Raw genomic sequence first — 18,970 nt, forward strand, 5'->3', positions numbered from 1 at the left:
TTCCTAAAACCTGTCAACTTGCAGCCTCAGGCTGTTAATGCTCTGGCGCCATGGCAACTGCTCAGAGAAACCCAGGCCAAAGGTGGCCGGGAGGCAAATGAATGAGGGCTGAAGCCCCCGATCCTTGGATGAAGACTGGGCCGCCCATCAGAAGTGTGGCTGTCTTGGTTAATGACACACAATTCTCAAAACCAGCAAGGTCACAGCATTTCCACCCCTGTGTGGACCTGGAGGGTCTGTGGGGCCCAGAGACCTTTTGTCTGGAGGACAGTGACTTTGGACATATCCACGCCAACACCGCCCACAGCTGCTGATTGTTTATTGCACAAGAAACTGGCAATACCAAGGCAAGGGGGTGGGCATTACAAAACAATCTGGTGACCAACTCAGAGCTACCAAAGGGCATTCCGTACAGACACCTCAGTTATATACACGTATGTACACACACACCCACATGAACGCACTCGGCACGCCCATGAGCCTGAGGCTCCCAAACCCTGCATGGCGTGGTGGCTTGCGCCCCAATCCCCAACATGGTGAGACACCGCAGGGAAGCACAGCCAACGATCCAAGGGAAGAAGGAGGTTGGGCTGTGGTGAGCTGAGCCGCTCGAATCAGTACATACAACACAGAGCAGACATGGGCCAGGGTGGCAGGGGCAGGACGAGGACCTGAGGGCACGAGGCTAACTCAGACAACCCTGTGGGTGGTCTGAGGACCTGCAAGGGGACCCAGTGACAATCACTACTCCAGCATCCCAGAGGAGTGTGTTCGCCTGGAAGATCTGAACACACAGCGGGATGCCCACGGCAGAGGTCGGCAGGAGCTCCAGCAATCAAGTCAGACTGCGCACAGCAGCTCAGGGCCCTTCTGCTGGTTTCCAAGAGCATCATCTCTTTTGTGCAGGGAAAGCCACACTTCGAGGCAGAGTGAACACACTCTACAGCGGCGGGAACACACTTCATTCTCCACCCGGATGCATGGGCCGCCTGGAGGTCCAGGGTCTTAGCCCGTCAGCCCCACGCACCCCATCACTCCATCTAGCAAAGGGAGTTCTCCTTTATTGGAGGCAGCGAGGTTGGGGTGACACTCAGGACAATAATCCCCTTCCCCCTCTTCTCTATCAAAGGCTCGGGGACAAGGCTGTTGGGAAGTGGAGCCACTGGGTCAGGCCTGCCCGCGCCCACAGAACTGCAAAGCAGGCTCCCAGGAGGAGCAGCTGTTCGGGAAATTCTTAGACCAACAGTGCTGGGCGCCCCTGGGTCCCAGCCACGCCTGGCGCACCAGCTCCTTGACAGGAAGTGCCAGCAGCACGCCAGCCACAGAATACAAAGCAGTCCTACCCGCAAAATGCTTCAAGTTTATGCAAAAGGGAAAAGAAAATGTGAGGGGGTTTCTATCCCCCTGACATCCAAGCAGCTGGTAACGACCCTTCATCTGCTGGAGGGAACAGACTGGCCAGCACTGAGTGGAGGGCGGAGCCGTGCTGCTCAGCCTCCCTGGCTGGAGCTGGCTAGCCAGGGACAAGAGGTGACCTTGGTCCAGAGCTCCCCTCCCTCAGACCTTCATTTATATAGATCACTGGAAAAGTTCTATACAAAATAGAACCTCTTTTACTGGCAAAGACCCTGGGCTTCCTCAGCCCAGAACAGCTACCCCAAATGGCCAGTCTCCCTCTCACCTAACCAGCCTGTGAGGCCCAGGGCTTCAGCACAGGGCGCCCGCCCTTGCACATGCACACAAACCTAGGGTTGGTCTCAAGGGAGAAGGAGGATGAGCTTTGCAGAGAGGGTCAGCCCTCCAGACTTTGCAATGGCTGATGGGGCCAAGGGTGACACGGGGGCTTTATTCCAGACTGCCACCGGTCGGGAGGAGCGAAGAGCAGGGCAGGGCCTCTTGAGGTCAGGCCCTGCTGCCACCAGCCTGATGACAGTGCGGTCCCATGTGGGACTCCCATCCGCAGGGGCCTCCCGCGGGCTCCGTGGCCAGCGGCCTCTCAGGCAGGGAGGACTCAAGACTACACGTGTGCTGGGGTTTGGGGGTGGGGGACAGCCTCAGTTACTCCTGCCCAAAGCCCTCGGTCTCCTCAACAGCGTACAGCAGCTTCTCCTTCAGCTGTTCGTAGCTCTTGTATGGCGGCAGGTCCAGCCGGTTGAAACTGTCAAGAAAGGAGAACAGGGCAGTCAGCATGGGGCACGGGTCAGAGCTCTAGCAGCCACAGAGATCCCATACTGTGACTCAACCACGATGCCAGCTGGCCACACACCACAACAGGGTCCTCAAGGGCCCTGCTGTGTCCCTGGACCACAGCGGGGTTAGAGGAGGGGACAGGGCTACAGGGGAAATGCGGAACTGCAGAAGAAGACGGGGGACAGCAGCTCTTTGCCGACTGGAATAGGAGTGCCTCAGTACAGCAAGTTCCCTACATACGAAAGAGTTCCATTCCAACAGCATGTCTGTAAGTCCAATTTGTTCTTAAGTCCAATAAAGTTAGCCTAGGTACTCAGCTAACACAGTCAGCCATCCAGTTGTTGTTCTTCAGTCATTAGGTCAGGTCTGACTCTTTGCGAACCCGTGCATAAACTGTAGCATGCTAGCCTTCCCTGTCCTTCACTGTCTCCCAGAGTTTGCTCAAATTCATACTGTAATACGTTTATAATACTTTTCATACAAATAATACATAAAAAACAAAACAATTTTAATCTTACAATACAGAGCTTTGAAAAATATAGTACAATAGCTGGAATACAGAGGCTTGGCATCCAGTGAACAGGCAAGAAGAGTTACTGATTGGAGGAGGAAGACGGTAGAGCTAAAGGATTAGCAGCAATAGGAGACAGCGGGCAAGCTGCACTCCTGACATTGATGTCACAGGTTCTGGTTCCTTGCTGGATTCAACTCTGTCTACCCTCTTGAAAAAAAATGACCTAGTGATGTCTGGGTGGTAGCTCTTTTTTTCCTCATCATAGGTGACATGGCAGCACTGGATTACATTCTGAACGGCTGCTGCAACCTTCACATACCATTCTACATTTGGGTCCTATGCCTCAAAAACTAACGGTGCCTCCTCAGCTAAAGAAATCCCCTTGCCATTTCCTCCACTTGTAAAGGATGTATACACGTGACAATGTACGCCAGATAAGTGAGTGAAGTTACATGACCAGACACACGAACTCATGTTCGCATCTTTGAAAGTTCACAAGTTGAAGGTTCGTATGTAGGGGACTTACTGTATTTCATACCTAGTATGGCTATCAGGGCACACAGATACTGTCACAACTCCCAAAAGATCGGAGGCCCAGGCACACCTCAGCCCTACCTCCCCAAACCTAAGCACCACATAACTACACACAAGTTGCCAGGATCAAGGTGCTGAAGCCGCCTTGCCCACAGGGTTGCTCTTGGGGGCTCATCGGGTCTCGGGTTCCAACCACCTCCCCCAACAACCAGCACACTCACCAGGTGTGGCTCCTGGGCAGCCAGGTCTCCTTGCCAACCTTGTCAATGCAAAACTTCTGTGGGCCGTTGCTACCTGTTATCCAAAGGAACACATGTTGTCTATGACAAGTCAGCCCCTTCCTGAGGCAGGACCCTCCGATGCCACCAAAGACAGCTTCCCACTGACTTGCTTCCAGGAAGACATGAGGTCTTGTCCCTGCTTTGAGCTGTCCTCACCTCCACCCAACGGCACCAGCAGGACAGGGATAACGTACCGATGAGTTCGGTGAATCCCCCAACGGGCAGGCGGCAGGTCCCAGTGACAAACTGTAGCAGCCGGATCCTCTTCTCGTTGTCCATCTCCTTCACCACCTGGAGCCCCGAGAGCCCAGGCAGAGTCAGGGCCACTCGGACCAGCACTTTGCCCTGACCTGTAACTCTGCAATGAGCCAGGGCCCCTCTTTGGGACTGAGAACATGGAGACCCGGTGTGGTGTGTGGGGGTGGGTGACAGTTACTCCCTGGGAAACCCCAAAGCCGCTCTAAGAGGCTGTGTGTGTACATCATTCCCACCAGTCTATGTGACGTCTCTTGGTCTCAGGCCAGAAATTCTCCTCTTCATCCAAGTTCCATTCTTTAAAAAAATATGTATTTATTTAGCTACATCGGGTCTTGGTTGCCTCATGCAGGATCTCGCTGTGGCACGTGGGCTCTCCAGCTGTGGCCGGGGGGCTTAGTTGCCCGGCAGCACACAAGGTCTCAGCGCCCACACCAGGGGTGGAACCAGCGTCCCCCACACCGTAAGGTGGGCGCTCAACCACTGGACCACGAGGGAAGTCCCCCAAGTTCCACCTTTAAAAACATACTAAGGATGAGAGTGACTGCTTTAATAGGTGTGAGATTTCTTTTTGAGGGAAATGAAATGTGCTGGAATTCAACAGTGGTGATGGTGCGTACAACACTGTCAGAAGCCATTGTAAGAGCCACTCCAAACACTTAATATGGCGAATTTTATGGTATGTGAACATCACCTCCACAGAAAACCTACCTCTGCTCGTTCTTTTTTATGTATGCTATACTGCACAATGATAACGACAAGACCCGCACATACAAAGCAACTGATTCCTCATATGCAGGACAAGGAGCTCTTTCAGTCTCTCTGGAGCCGAGCCCACGCTTTCCGTCCCACCTGGCTGGAAGGAGACCACGTGACCTACAAGAACTTCCCTCCCTGCTCACGGCCCCCTCCTCACCAGTCCGCACACCAGCATCTGAGGCTGGCCCACTGCCAAAAACACCTCCTGTCGAATGCAGTGGCCGCAACCCAGCTCCTATCGTCCCAAGGCTGGGTTTCTCATATCCTTTTGGGAGTTGGGGGAAGCGAGGAGAGCGTCAAAGATGAGGAAGGTGATGACACAACAAGTGTCCCGGAGCTTGGGGTTCAATCTGGCCCGCTTCCTGGGGGTACCACCCAAACATGCCTGCCCAGAGCCCCTGCTCTTACTGCGGGGACCAGACCCAGGGCCCACCTGCCAGAACCACTGGATCTGCTTGCTGTTCTTGGTATAGTGCCGGTAGATGGTGTTCTTCTGCCAGTCACTCATGTCTATCTCCTGCATGCCGCACAGCATCAGCTACAGAGGAGAGAGAGGGTGTCAGGCACCCAGCACCAGCCCCGTCCCCATGGCACACAGGGCCGTCTGCTCCCTGGCAGGTGGAAGCACCCCACACATCTCTGTCGGCAGTTTTAACAGTATGGGAAGCAAAAGTCTTGCATGACGACCCCTTGCAAACAAGAGCCCAGGTAAGGGCAGATGCAAGACCCAAATTAACCATATTTGCCTGCTGCTACCCTCCTGGGAGAGCCTGGGGTTTCACTGGTAAGTCGCTGTGGGTGCTCAGCAAGGCTGTCAAAGGGCAGGACAGCCCCAGGGGCTGGGGCTCAGGATCCCCACACCTCAGCTCTCACCTCCAGCTCTTTCTCGTCAAAGTAGCGCAACCACTCCAGGGGGGCCACCTCATTGAAGCCGTCCAGGAAGGCTTTGGTCTGCTCTTCCACACCCCGTGTGAAACGCCAGTCGGTCAGCAGCCTGAAACCAAGACCGACCATCGGTGGAGCCCGAGACCCACTCCTCTGGAGCAGCTCAGGGTCAGCCGGGAGGTGGCCACTGTTGGCAGCAAGGAGGCAGCCGAGAGTCGACCTGGGCAGGCGGGACACCTGGGCAACTTCGGCCCCAGAGCACGGCCTTTAAAACCTCACAGTAACCCACAGACACTTGAATCTTCAAAATCTCCTCCTCCTGCTCCTCCCATCGCCGCTGACTGAAGCTCAGATGAGTGGGGGTTAAAAGACTAGCCCAACGGACCTGAAGTGAACGGGCATGTTCGTGTACAATCCCACGGGTGACAGTGGGTTTAAGCAGGCACAGACATAGATGCCCTTTCAGTTAGGAGAACAAAGAAGGAGTCGTCGAACTTATATGCCTCTTAAAAGAAATTCTGTCCTGCGGTCATGAATCTACAACTTGGGAACAAGGAGCACCCAAGAGGCTGCAACAGAGGGCCTCGGGCTCTGGCCACCCGGCTCTGCCAGCACATGACTGGCTACAGCAGCCATGGAAGGTCAGTGCAAAACGGAAGGCTCTTCCCATCGCTGGAGACCCACGGGCCCCACGAGGGGGCCTGGCTGAAGGCGGTACCCCGGGGTAAGAGGGTGAGCCTCTTTCTCTGCGGCCGGCTGTGTCTCTGCCCCCACTTCCAGGGCCCCCGGCTCCCTAGCGCTTTAGACTCACATGATGTACTCTTCCTTGTTCTCCTCCGTCACTCGGATGCTCTCTCCACCTTCCTTCAGCTCGTGGGTTGTCACTTTGCCCAGGATCTCCATGTCCTGGATGAAGTACAGTTCTAGGCCGCACTCCTCCAGGTTGTTCTCTCTAGGGCACAAGAGACCAACAGGGAAGGTGTCTGCCTTAGAAGCGTCTTCCCTCGGTCCTGCCCCATCACTCACTCTCAGTGTGCGTGGGACACAAGGACTCACAGGTGGCCTAGAGCCCAGAACGGGATCCCAGGACAGGGGGACCCAGAAGCTGGGCCTCTCCACCCGCCTACCACCCACCCAGAGACCCCTCCTCTCCCAGCACAGGGCAACAGAGGGGACCCACTTGATCCAGACGATAGAGTTGTAGAATTCAGGGTCAATGGATTCCAGGTCTTTCAGGGTCGGTCTCTTGTTTAGCATCCGCTTGTAGAAAGGGAGTGTGAAGCCTGTATCAATGAACTTTCCATGGTACAGGGCCTGGGGACAGAAGAGACACGGCAGAGAGGTCTGGTTTTCCTCGGATGCCCCATATCAGAGCCCGGCTACTGCTCCCTGCAGTCCTGAGCATCCAGCTCCCCCAGGGGCCTGAAGGCCAGGTCTGTAGGCCTCTTGGTCCCACCTGCAGACCACAAGGACCCACCCCTGGCCCACTGCGTGCCCACCAGCCCCCCGCTCTAGCAGAAGTCTGCCGCACGCACACAGAGGAGACTCGCTCAGCACAGCCCCAGGTGGCAGCCCTGACTCACTGCTGCTCAGAGCTGGGCAGCAGAGGCAGCCAAAAATAATGCAGACGCCCCTGCTGCTGCTGGCGGGCCAGCGGTGAGTAATAGTCTAGGGTTTTACTGGTCTGTCCTGTCAGCCACAGGCCCAGGCGGGTCTCTAGACCCGAGAAGAATGTGCCCACTTCCTGAGCCCAAGCACCTTGGCCAAGAACCTCCAGACAAAGGGAAGGGACATACTTAGTCATGGGCTCCTGGGTCCTCCTGAGAGGGGAGCAGGGCAGACACTCACTCAGGAAGTCAGGGGAAGAAGCAAAGGCAAATTAGCAGTGAAAGCTCTCCAATGACCAAATGTGGCAGAGGGACCGGGACTTCCATGGGCTCCCCTTTCTCCATCCCGGGTCTCGAGGTACTCAAAAGAATGCACATGAGGTGATGCCCTTTCCAAATTTACACTGTGCTCCCATTTCTACATAAATACAAACGCCCGGCTCCCCATTCCCTGCTCCTCCCTTCTCCTGCCAGATGACTCCAGCGTCTTGCACCAGTCAATCAACCTGAGAACTACCTGTTCTCAGCTAGTGTAGATTCCCCATCCCCTTCCAGAAGGCCCACGTCTCAGTCGGACACTCCCAGACACCGCCACCCAGCTCACAGCAACACCCAGAGATGGGCCCGTCACCCCCACCCTTGACAGCGCATGCAGTGCGTGTTAAGGGAAGACTTTGATCTGGGGACCCTGGGCTTTCTCTTGACAAGTCCTACACAATCAACGTGAAGACCTCCTCAGTGTCCTAGGGTGGGCCCTGAGACAGCTCTGGACTATTTCCAGAACTCTCATATTTTCTGCATCTTTAGTAAGGAGTTCTGTAAGGATGAGGGTAGAGCTCAGAGAGTGGGCACCCAGCCTTCAGAGCTGCTGGTGGTCTACAGGTCTGTGACCACACTCCCTGGAGGTCTGGTGACAGCGAATCTTACCATGGCGATGAATCGGCCGATAAAGCGGAAATAAGTGAGGTGGTCGGGGTTGATGGAGGAGGCAGGGTTGATCTGCAGGCAGTAGTTGTTCTTCCCGGCGTATTCAAATAAACAGTACATGGGGTTGAGCACCTCGTGGGACAGGAGGAAAAACCACTCTCTGTGAGAGAAGAGAGAGGAAAACAGGACTAATGGATCGCACCCTGCTCGCCTGCTCTGTAGGTACGAGTCTCTTCTGCCATCAAACAGTACATAGTCTGGAGACATGCATCCAGAGGGTGCATGGAGGCAGCATGCTGCTGGAGGCAGCCCCACTGGGATCAGCCCTGGGCTAACCTCTGTGAACAGCCGGTCAGTGAACAAGGCAGGGTCAGACCTAGGGTGAATCAGAACAACAACTGCACTTGACAACAGTGCTCAGGCAAACCCGTGTGCATGAGTGTTGGCTCCAGGTGCTGTATTCTGGGGCTTTCCATCTGATATCCGGAGCATCTAACAGCAAACGGGCTCCTTGCATTCTGGGCTGCCATGCACAGTTGTGTAGACTGTGCACTGCACAAGGACATGACGTTAAAATATGGATGTGTACATTTGTCACAACAAATTTCCTGCAAATAGCATCAAGCTGCCTTTTTTTCTTTTTCCTAATAAAACCAGTATATTGTGACCATTTTCCAACACAGAAGTATCTTGAGAAAGGACATTTTTTTCTAAATCTTCCAAAGGGGCTCTATGACCAGCAGTCACCCTTCTTCCACCCTGCCTAAGCAGTCTAATGTGAATACACAGTAATGTGTTGCCAATCCTTGACACAGGACATTTCTGTTCATCAGGCTGTGTCTACACCTCACTCCCACCAGCCCACCAGCCCTTCACCCCAGACCCACCACCATACCCTTCCCAATATGTCCACGAATTCATCTGAACCAACGCCCACACCTTAGCATCTCTTTGCGCCCTAGGTACAAGACTCAAGCCAGAATTCAGAGTCCTTTGAGGCTTGAGCTACACCAGCAGCGGGACGTCCCAATGGGGGCCAGTCCCTGGCTGCTGGGCTGTTTGTGGCCGGGCAGACGAGGAGGCTCTTCGATGCAGAGGGTGCCCCGGTATCCTGTCCGTGGTTCTACCCTGTGGTAGAACAGCATGATGTAACCTACCATAGGGTAAAACCACTGGCAGGACACAGAGAGACAGACACACACGGGGCGGGAGCCACACCACCAAGGAGCGCCTAGAGAGGAGGTCACCACGGGAAAAGAGAGCAGTCGACCCACGGGGGCCAGCAGAGAGGGCAACGCCACCAGCACACACAGGACCAGGAGCAAGTTATCCCAACACCAAGCGAGACGACGTCCCCACACCGAGAGGGGTCAGCAGGCTGAACGGCACTGCAGCCATTCGCTCCTCCTCTCTGCCGGGGCCCCTACGCCCCATCGTCCATGGCAACATTTTTGCCAGAGAATCTATTAACTTTTGTAGCAGGACTGGGGTGAGGGCAGGACAATGCTTTGAGTTCTTTTTAGGAGTATATCGTTTGTTTTCATTTTATTGTCAGTGTGCACATGACAAGCAGCTGACTATTGATCAATACCCTTTGGAATGGGATACAGCTTATATACACCAGATCTGCGCCAAGACCCCCAACTGAACCCGCCCCAGTTGCCCCCAGAGGAAGTGAAGCCCGGGGTTGATTCCAATGGACAACCACTTAATACCGATATCTAACTACTGTCCACTGGTGCAACTAGATGGGGTAAAGAAATAATGACAGGTTGGTTGGTAAAGAGCCACTGTTCTCAACAAGGACCTACTGTACAGCACAGGGAACTCTGCAAATGTTACGTGGCAGCCTGGACGGGAGGGGGGTTTGGGGGAAAATGGATACACGTATATGGACAGCTGAGTCCCTTTACTGTTCACCTAAAACTATCACAACAGTTTGTTAATTGACTATACCCCAATACAAAATTTAAAAATTGTTTTAAAAAAGAGCCATTATCCTGAACCCCTCCCCTAGAAACCACCCCCCGACCTAGCCTCCCCTTGACCCAGCAACTAGAGGGTTGATGCCTAGCCCAGAAGGGGACCCCAGGACCCAGTTCCGGCGCCCCTTCGGACCAGCCACACTCCTGCCCACTCCTGAAGGTGCAGGAGAGCTTTGGCAACTGTCTGAGCAAGAAGGAGGCAGCTTCCTGGCCAGGTGCCCTGCAGCCTGGGGAAGCGGGGTGCAGCACGGCATCCCGGGGCTCCCAGCTCACCTGGCGATGCCCCCATAGTCCAGGCCCTCCTCGCCACGCATGATGATGTAGAGCCGGCGGCGCAGGTCGTAGGGCTTCATATTCATGATCTGGGGAGACAGAGGGTCGTAGCCAGCCTGCCACTCTCCCTCCCATGGCAGGCTGGGGGCAGACGACCGGGGACTCCCAGGCCTGCTCTTTGGCTGATCCCCCATAACCAAGGCCCATGTCTTGAAAACCGTATCATGTGGGCTTAAAGGGCCACACCAGAGAAGACGGAGTGGTAGCAGAGGGCCCTCTCCCTGCCCCGGGTCTTAGACTCGATGATTATTCTCTAACCTGCTGGAAAGAATCCTCAAAAAGTGTCTGCCTGGAAACACTGATCTTCACATGGCTGGGGAGAGCATTTGACTGAAAAGAAAAGGAAAACAGAGACCTCAAATTGGTGCATTGGTGGTAACTATTCAATCTGACCACTTGTCTGTTGAATACGCTTCCCCTACCCCCCACCCCCAAGTTTGGGGGGGAGAACTTGGTCCCCTAGGAATGGAAGACAATGTCACAGTGAGACAAGTGACCTGCTCCCACCTAAGACACAGGCAATCCAATGCCTGCAACTAGGCTAGGAAATTGCTGAAATGACTCTGTAATCCCAATCTCCAGGGGGGAGGCCCCAGTACCAGAACTCACATGGCAGAGGAAACGGAATTGGTGATACTTCCACCGAAAACTTCGGTCGTAGGCGCCAGGGGAACCTTGCTTCGTCCTGGGAAAAGCAAAGATGTTCTGGAATCCACGAGATTTCTCAAAACTTGACAACATATTAGCCCTAAGGAAAGCTACTGCTCTGTTAATTTAGAGATGAGTAAAATGAAGCATAAAAGAAAGGAAGGGACTGCCACTAAGATCTTCTGCAGACTTGAAGGTTAAAAAGAAAATCTAGAAATAAAGCCAGACCTCTTGCTTTTAGGGAAAGACCACCAGTGTTAGTCTCAACAGAGAAGCCCCTTCCCTCCCCATCCCCACTGGCGTGGCATCAAAACTGGCCTATACTAGGCCTGTGCTAACAGTGACGTCACCTGCGCAAAGTCCACTGGTGCTCAGGCGCTCAGTCCTGTGACCCCATGGACTGCAGTCCGCCAGGCTCCTCTGTCCATGGGATTTTACAGGCAAGAATACTGGAGTGGGTTGCCATATCCTTCTCCAGGGGATCTTCCTGACCCAGGGATTGAACCCATGTCTCTTTCATCTCCTATGCTGGTAGACAGACTCTTTACCGCTAGCGCCACCTGGGAAGCCCTACATGCAAAGTCCTTACCCTGACTCAAACCCCGGGCGAGGATCCTTAAAGGTGGTGGTGCGGGTGTTGTGGTCCACGAAGTAGCGCACCCCCTCGCTGGTGTACTTCATTTCCCACCCTGGGGGCAGAGCCGGCTCCTGGATCATCCTGGAAACATGCCAAGAGAGGGGCTGCAGGCTGGCCTCATATCTCACCTTCTGGGCTTCCATGCTAAGGGGGCTGGGGTCCCCAGAAGGCTGGAGCTGCCTTCTCTCTGCTTTTACCCAGACCCCGCAGAGGCCTCAAGGAAATGTACTTGGCAGTACCCAAGGTCTGCAGCAGAGAGGTCATTTACTGTCCCAAGGCCAAAGAATCCCCGCCCTGGGTGGATGACCGTGGCCTGAGTGGCCACCAGCAATCCCAGGACATCAAGTGCCCCATCCCAGACTAGCTTCTGGGGGGTGGGTAGTGAAGGAGTGTCGGGGTCGGTGGGAGTTCTCACGTAACTCTTCTGAAATCACTTCATCAGCGGCTTGTACAACAGAGGCCAGCAACGCCGGCCAGTCAGGCCACGCAGCAGCCACAAGGAAGGCCAACATACAATGCTACCTTCAAGCTCTCACTCTGTCGTGAGGGTCTGGGGGCACTTGTGTGTGCTTAAAGGTCCCAGAACAGTGCGAGGCCACCAGGCCAACAGAGGTGCACAGGGCCCACCCAGAGCCCTCCCGGCCTAAGTCCTCACCCCTGGGTGCGAGGGTCTTCCCACTGGGTCGTGCGTGTGTTGTGGTTCACGTAATACACCCGTCCGTTGTCCTGTCTCTTCTCTGCCAGGGAGGAGAGAGAAAAGTGGACGCTCAGATCGAGACACCCTGAGCCCATGTCCTCTCCCCGCTGGCTCCCACCTCCTGGGTGCTGGTCTGCATCTTTGCCCCTGTCCCCACCCTGTTAGAGAAGTTTAACCAGCGCAAGCCTGGCTCACTCATGTCTGTCACTGGTGAAAAAAAGGACAAAAAGAATCTTTCCCTACTGGGGAGCAGGGGAGGGGTATACACGTTTTCAACTCAAGATGAAGCACCGTCTTCGGTTGGTTGGTCGGTTGGTTTGCTGGAGGGAAGGGGGCGGTGTGGCAACACGGAGGGGGAGCAGGCCAGCTGAAACCAGAGGCATAATTGCATCCAGCTGTGTGCAAAGTGGAGGCACAGCCCAGCCTCCCCTCGACCCTGGTGCCCACCCCAGTCCATCACGGCTGCTCTCCGGTCCTCTGTTCACTGGATGCGGCCAACCTAGGCATCCCTGTCCCACAGGCACGGTCGCTGAGGGGGGCGGGGGGGAGGCTGCCTTTTCCCTCATCCCTCTCTGCTCAGCACCACCGGGCCTCTGTACCTTCCTGCTTAAAGGCAAAGTTTGGTTCTCAAACACATCCCAGCAAAATCTCTATGCTGTGCATACATGCAGACAGACACCTGGGGCTGTGGGCGTCCTGGTATTATTCCTAAGTGTGTGCTTCAAGACGGGCAGTGTCTGGTGAGCTCAGACGTGCTCTCTCCCCTGGACAATATTTACTCTCCGGCCCTTTACCGCTGTACTAACGACGGCTCTGAGTTGCTTGAGGGAGAAAGCATGGACTGCAGGGGCAAGCTCAACTCTAGCTGGTGATTCTGAAAGGGACTGAAGGGGGCACCCACTGGCTCCAGATGGATGGCCGGCAAGATAACGCTCACCTTTTCCAACTTAAAAGTTTCTCGGCTTTCAACACTGTTTCTGTCCTGAAAACAAACAATGTGCATGGCCCTCCCTCTTTACTGATGACAGGGAGAAATTAAAGAAATAAAAATAATCAGTTCCAGAAGCTACAGGTAACCCAAAAGCTGAAAAAGATCCAGAACTAGGGAGCCCAGCCCCCTCCCCTTGAGCAGCAGCCTGCAACGTTCACAGTATCAACCAAGGGTCCTGGTCCCAGACTGCCTTACCTGGTATCCACTACTTGATGGCAATTTGAAAAAAAACAGACAACAGGAAAAGAAAGAAAAGAAGGTGCCTGGGATCATGACAGAGCTCCCATCACCCAGAACAGCCTGTGGGACCGTTCCACAGAGGACTGGCTTCCCGACAAGGTTGTGAAGGGATGGCGGAGCCACTCCCAGCCCAGAAGCTTCTGCTATGAAATAGACTGTCCACGTATTCTTGGTCAAGGACCAAAGCCAAGCCCGGGGATCTGTCCAGCCAGTCAATGCCACTGTCACTACTTGAGGGCCTCCCACGGCCCACGGGAAACACCTTGCTGCATACAACGTGGTAGTTTGAGGGCTGGGAAAGTTGTTAGGTAAAATCTAGCCCAACTTCATCTAGGAAGAAAGGGACTCAGGAGCATTCAGTCACACACAAGGGTCAGAGGAGCTGAGAAGACGTGGATCTAAACCTGAGGTGTCTGGAGCCCTGGGTTATTGCTTGGGGAGAACGTGGAGTCTCTGCTGAAGGAGCAGAAAGGGACCCAGGACTGAGCACTGCAGACTCAACAGCAGGCCTGCCCTAAACGCACCTCTCCTCTGGTGCTGCTATTCCTTCTGCTCACTCTTAACTCTCCCTGGGGAGATGGGCCCTGGGGAAGCCAACACAAAGCCCAGAGGACTCCATCAGGAAGGTTTCTGGGCCCTTGGCCAGATGCTCCTTTTCCTCTCAGTTTCACATCATCATGGGCTTGTGTGTTTTCCTGATCATTCGTAAAACAGCGCTGACTCCAGCCCTGGCTCCTATTCCCATCTCAGCTATTTCACACCTGGCATCTGGGAGCTGTTCGCAAGACCCCACTGCAGCTCCTACTTGGTGACCATCATTCAGCAGAACTGGTAAAGAAACAAACCACTTGACTCTAGAGATCCAGGAACAACTCTGGGATCCCCACTGTAGGTCACAGGGTCTGCCAGATAGCCTTACACAATTCTCATTTCATCTGATGAGTCCTTTCCTGCCCAACCAGGGAACCTATTTGACCTTCTCCTGTTTGACTGGCCGTCAATCTCTGAGACAATGATGAACTATGACCTTTCATCCTTTCAGGGAGTCAGGTGGATCACATGTGTGCCTAAGGGATCCCCGAGCTGAAAATCAAGAACTAAATGGGGGGACCTCACTAACAGATATATCCCACTAGAAGGACTAGAGGGTCTTTGCAGTGCCCTGGAATGCAGTGGTAATTGACTAAGTGATACCCTATGGGTCTATGGGAGTTGATGTAACTCCATAAATTACAACCAGGGAGTAGTTGCGTCTGCATCAACAGGATCCAGCTCACAAGCTGCACTTTTCCAGGTGATGCTCATCCTATCATTGTCAGCTCCTTCATCTTTGTTAGGAAGCACACCCCAGCCCAACTTCACACCATCTGTGAACATCACCAAACCAGCATCTACTGTCTCCTGCAGGCCTAACAAACAAATCAAACCCTACATATGCCAATCTTTGCAAAGTCCGCCCTCTTCAGCTTCCAGGGACTCTCGGCATACATATTGAACAAAACCCTGACCCAGATCAGAGCTGCAGAATGCGCTGAGTCCCACCGTCTCTCATGACTGCTTTTGGCACAGCCACTCCTTCCCAAAATAGTCATAAGGCCCGCCATCTCTCTCAGGTCACGGCTGTCCACCCCTCTAACTCATTACTGGCCAACAGCATGAAGGACTTGGGATTCTCCAGTGACAGGGAGAATCCAGCATGGCATTATAAACTAGCAATGGTACCCTTTCCTCATGTCAGCAGCCCACACTTAACTCTCTCATCTGCTTCCCTCTGGCCCCTTTCACAGCCATTTATCACAAGTAAAAAGACTGCTTCCATGATTCAAAATCGAGCTGAAGTCCTCCATCATCTCAACTGCAAAGAAAGGTGTCATAAGGTGTCTCAGTAGACAGACACAGACCTGACACAAATGCATCTAGGAATCAGCCAGTGTCACAATGCCTTCATCACATAGGATGGATTCTTGAGGAGGCACCCTGAAAGTTAGCACTACAACCCAACAGTCCCATGGCTGCTGGGAGACTTCTCGCATAGGGTCAGGCCCCTGCAGTGATGGCGGAGGAGGTGTTCCAGGGGTGCAGGAGAACTCGGCTATTTTCCCCACCTTCCAGACCCATAGCCTGCAACTGTTCCAGCTAGGCTTCCCTGGAGGGTGTGCTGGAAAGAGTCGAAACAGGGGAACAGAGGCAGGATAATGAGGAAGACGCATGGGGAAAGAGGACAGAGCGCCATGGAACCATCAGCTGACGCCCCGAGAGTCCAGAACAGAGAACTCAATACTTACCCCAGCCAGAAGGGAGCGGGCCCAGGGGGTCATGGTCAGTGGAAGCACTCGAAGACTAAACACAGAAACACAGCAAAACACAGGGGTTAAAAAAAAAGCCGCGGGATAAAAATAAACCAATCGATCAAAATAAAAACTGCCAAGGACTAGTTTCCACATGTCAGCACTTTGCAGAGCAGACAGTGGGGCCTTAGGTGGCATCTGCTCCTCTCCAAAGTCGTCTTCTTCTTCGAAGGAAAAAACCCAAAAAGAACCCCGCACACTGAGGGCCGGGACAGGGAGTGGAGAGGGTGCAGCGAGGGGGAGGGAGAGGAGCGCAGGTGAAGGTGGGCCAGGGCGTGAGGCCCGAGGCGGGAGCCGGCCCCAGGCGCGGCAAGAGGGCCTGCAGCGGGGCTGCCCGGCAAGCTCGGCCTGGTGCCTCCGCTCAGCTCCTGCTCAGGGCGGCCAAGGCGACTGAAATCACCACCACCACCTCCAACTTTCTCCAAGAACCACACACGGGAGGGGAAAAAATATCGCAGGCCTTTCCAATGAAATCATTCCCACAAGCCCTGCCCACGCCCAGAGCTTCCTGGCTGGGGGCTGGGCCCTCCTCCCTCCACCCCACTCCTGGGTGCGCAGGGAGAGGGAGCAGCCGCGTGTGGACCGACTGAGGGCACATTCAGGCCCCGGGCCCCTCACCTCCCCCAGGAGCGCTTGGCTTCCCTTCACAAAGCACCTTTATTCTCCTCCGGCCTGAACCTGAAGTTGCTCAGTGTTCTGTGGGCGCCTGTCTGGGGAGGTGGGGCTGGGGGCGAGGTGGCGAGAGAGAAGGGGAGACAGGAGAAAGAAAGAAAGAAGCAGGGGTTGGGGGGGCTGAGTCCAGGCATGAGGGTTACTGTTTACATTAGAGCCCCCCACCCCCTGCCTAATTCTGCTGTAGGGTCCCTGGGGCCAGGCTGCAGCGGCCCAAGAGTTCTCATATCCTGCGGGGAAGGGGCGGGGGTGGGGGGGTGGTCTGTCAAAGACTCTTCAGAGTGAAATAAAACAAGTATTGTTCCCTGCTTGCTTTCTCTCTTTCTGTTGTTGTTTTTTTCTTCTCTCTCTCTCTTTCTTGCCGAAGCATTTTTATTTCACTTACTAAAATTTAATCGCTATGTTAGGGGGATCAAGTTCTCAGTGCAGACTTCGGGCTGACTGGCTGGCCCTGTCTGGGGCCTATGGAGCCACACACGGGCAGGAGAATGAATGGAGCTCAGTCTCGGCTTGAGAAAACATTGGTAGAACTCAACGGCCAACGAAACCCCTTCCACCCCCAGCTGAAAGGACAGAGCAACTTTCTTTCCGAGGTGTTGGCGGCACAGGCAACTCTTCCAAATCAAGTCGCAACAAAGATGTTTAAGTCTGGAAACCACAGGTCCCTTGATGGGACGGAGTCACCTTTCAGCAGAGGCAGGGTGAGACTGCTCCACAGCGTGGGACGCTAGGCTGTCCTCGATCTGGGGCACGTTGCCCTCAACCTTACGCTTGTCACCACAATTCAGATTTGTCTGACGGTTACTGGGGGAAAAAAAAACACCTCCCAAAATCACAGAGGTTTTTTTTTTGGTGTGTACGTGTGGAGGTGGGGGGTTGAGGGGAGTCAGCATCTCATAAAAATCCAAGCTCCTCTGACTTTTTCGTAGCTATACTCGGGAAGGAAGGAAAGGAACCACCTTGTGAAACACACATGCGCTCCAGATAATGAAGCCAAACAGAAAGCAGTGAGTGAGCAATGAGCTGGAGCAATGAACATCCTTGCAAAAGGGAAGGACTACAGGAAAGATCATTTTAAGAAATTAAAAGCAGCAGCATTTGGTGCAATTTTTTTTGGTTTTTTTTTGTTTGTTTTGCTGATTTGGGTTTTCTGTGTTATTGTTATTGTTATTGTTTTGTTTTGTTTTCAGAGTAAACAAATGATATGCAAAGCATCCAGGAGCTCTGATGGGAAATTAGCTCCCAACTGCTACAAACCAGGCTTCAGTGGGTTTACAGTCATCTCCCTGTCTAACTCTACAAATCAACACACCAAATGGTCTTTCCTCACAGCCTCTGTGACCTGTACTGAACTAGAAATGAAAAATGTTTGGGGCTTCCCTGGTGGTCCGGTGGTTAAGACACCACAATTCCAACGCAGGGGGCATGGGTGTGATCCCCAGTCAGGAAACTAAGACCCTGCATACTGCACACTACAGCATAAATAAGTAAATAAAGTTTAAAAAAATATATTTACAGGCCCCTTTCTTAACCTTTGCCTTCTTTTAATGTCAGAAACGTTACACGATGTCAGCTCTCTCTCATTCAGGTGGTTTTTTTGAAAAATGCCTTTGGTATGCTCTCATTCTCATCCTATTAGATCACCCCCTCCCCAGGAGGGGGAGAGAGACAGAGAGAAAGGTAGAGAAGCCAGAGACTGATATTTGTGAGCAAATATATGAAACGGGTCAGTGGAAGCTGACACTCATGATTTTACCTCTTAACAGTTAAAGCAAAGCACTTGATTATTTCAGATATTTCTTCCCTAATGTATACAGTACAACTTGAAAAATGTTTAGAGGAGATGAAAGGATGCCAAGGAGACATTAAAAAAATTAAAATCTATATTTGCTGGCCAGCAAACCCAAATCCCCAAATCCCATGGCTGCAATAAGCCAATCATCTGCCCCTTCTCGCCTTCTACCACACCTTCCCCTGAAATGAGAGGTCGCAAGTGCTACCTGGGGCACAGAGAGAGGGGTGTGGGGAGACTGCTGGCAGAAGAGGGACCCTGGGGTATGCCGGCGACCCCAAAAGACCAAGACAGTTTCCTTTATTATCAGGAAAAGAAAGGAAGAATGCTGTTGAATGATTTTCCTGGTAACCGTCCCTGGGTGGGGAGAACTGGGGTGCACACAGCGAGCCAGAGGGCCCACGTGAGTTCAAGTCCCACAGGGACTAAGCGATAAGTTCCAGCAATATTTTAAGATACCAACTCAGAAATAAAGAATGTCTAGCAAATACAGCTGAAGGCAAGACAAACTCTGGAGAGGGCACAGAGGTTACACAGTATGGAAGGCAGGCTCCTTTCTTGTTTTTTTAAAGGATGCAACCAGTAGGCACAGAATAAATCCCAGGTGGCTTGAGAATTTGATCCAAGGGACTCTTTACGGAGTAAGAAACACTGTTTCTGGGTAGAGCACTTTGG

The 18,970-nt window shown here is 53.4% G+C and overlaps 1 protein-coding gene across 1 annotated transcript in view; it reads right to left on the reverse strand.

Annotated features, from left to right (window-relative positions):
* Positions 1-304: 304 nt before the first annotated feature.
* The window catches only part of WWP2 (WW domain containing E3 ubiquitin protein ligase 2), a 142,491-nt gene continuing 123,825 nt past the window's right edge, over positions 305-18,970 (reverse strand). Inside the window, exons 11-24 of the mRNA XM_020870212.2 lie at positions 15,769-15,823; positions 12,211-12,292; positions 11,508-11,636; positions 10,880-10,955; positions 10,529-10,600; positions 10,211-10,299; positions 7,953-8,112; positions 6,599-6,732; positions 6,230-6,370; positions 5,407-5,527; positions 4,967-5,071; positions 3,714-3,810; positions 3,460-3,532; positions 305-2,158 (exon numbers count right to left, since the gene is read on the reverse strand). Of these exons, the coding sequence (XP_020725871.2) occupies positions 2,059-2,158; positions 3,460-3,532; positions 3,714-3,810; positions 4,967-5,071; positions 5,407-5,527; positions 6,230-6,370; positions 6,599-6,732; positions 7,953-8,112; positions 10,211-10,299; positions 10,529-10,600; positions 10,880-10,955; positions 11,508-11,636; positions 12,211-12,292; positions 15,769-15,823 (1,434 nt within the window). The 3' untranslated portion in view covers positions 305-2,058. The remainder of the gene's footprint in view (positions 2,159-3,459; positions 3,533-3,713; positions 3,811-4,966; positions 5,072-5,406; positions 5,528-6,229; positions 6,371-6,598; positions 6,733-7,952; positions 8,113-10,210; positions 10,300-10,528; positions 10,601-10,879; positions 10,956-11,507; positions 11,637-12,210; positions 12,293-15,768; positions 15,824-18,970) is intronic.

Source organism: Odocoileus virginianus, chromosome 20 (genome assembly GCF_023699985.2).
Source record: "Odocoileus virginianus isolate 20LAN1187 ecotype Illinois chromosome 20, Ovbor_1.2, whole genome shotgun sequence".
NCBI classification, from domain to species: Eukaryota; Metazoa; Chordata; class Mammalia; order Artiodactyla; family Cervidae; genus Odocoileus; species Odocoileus virginianus.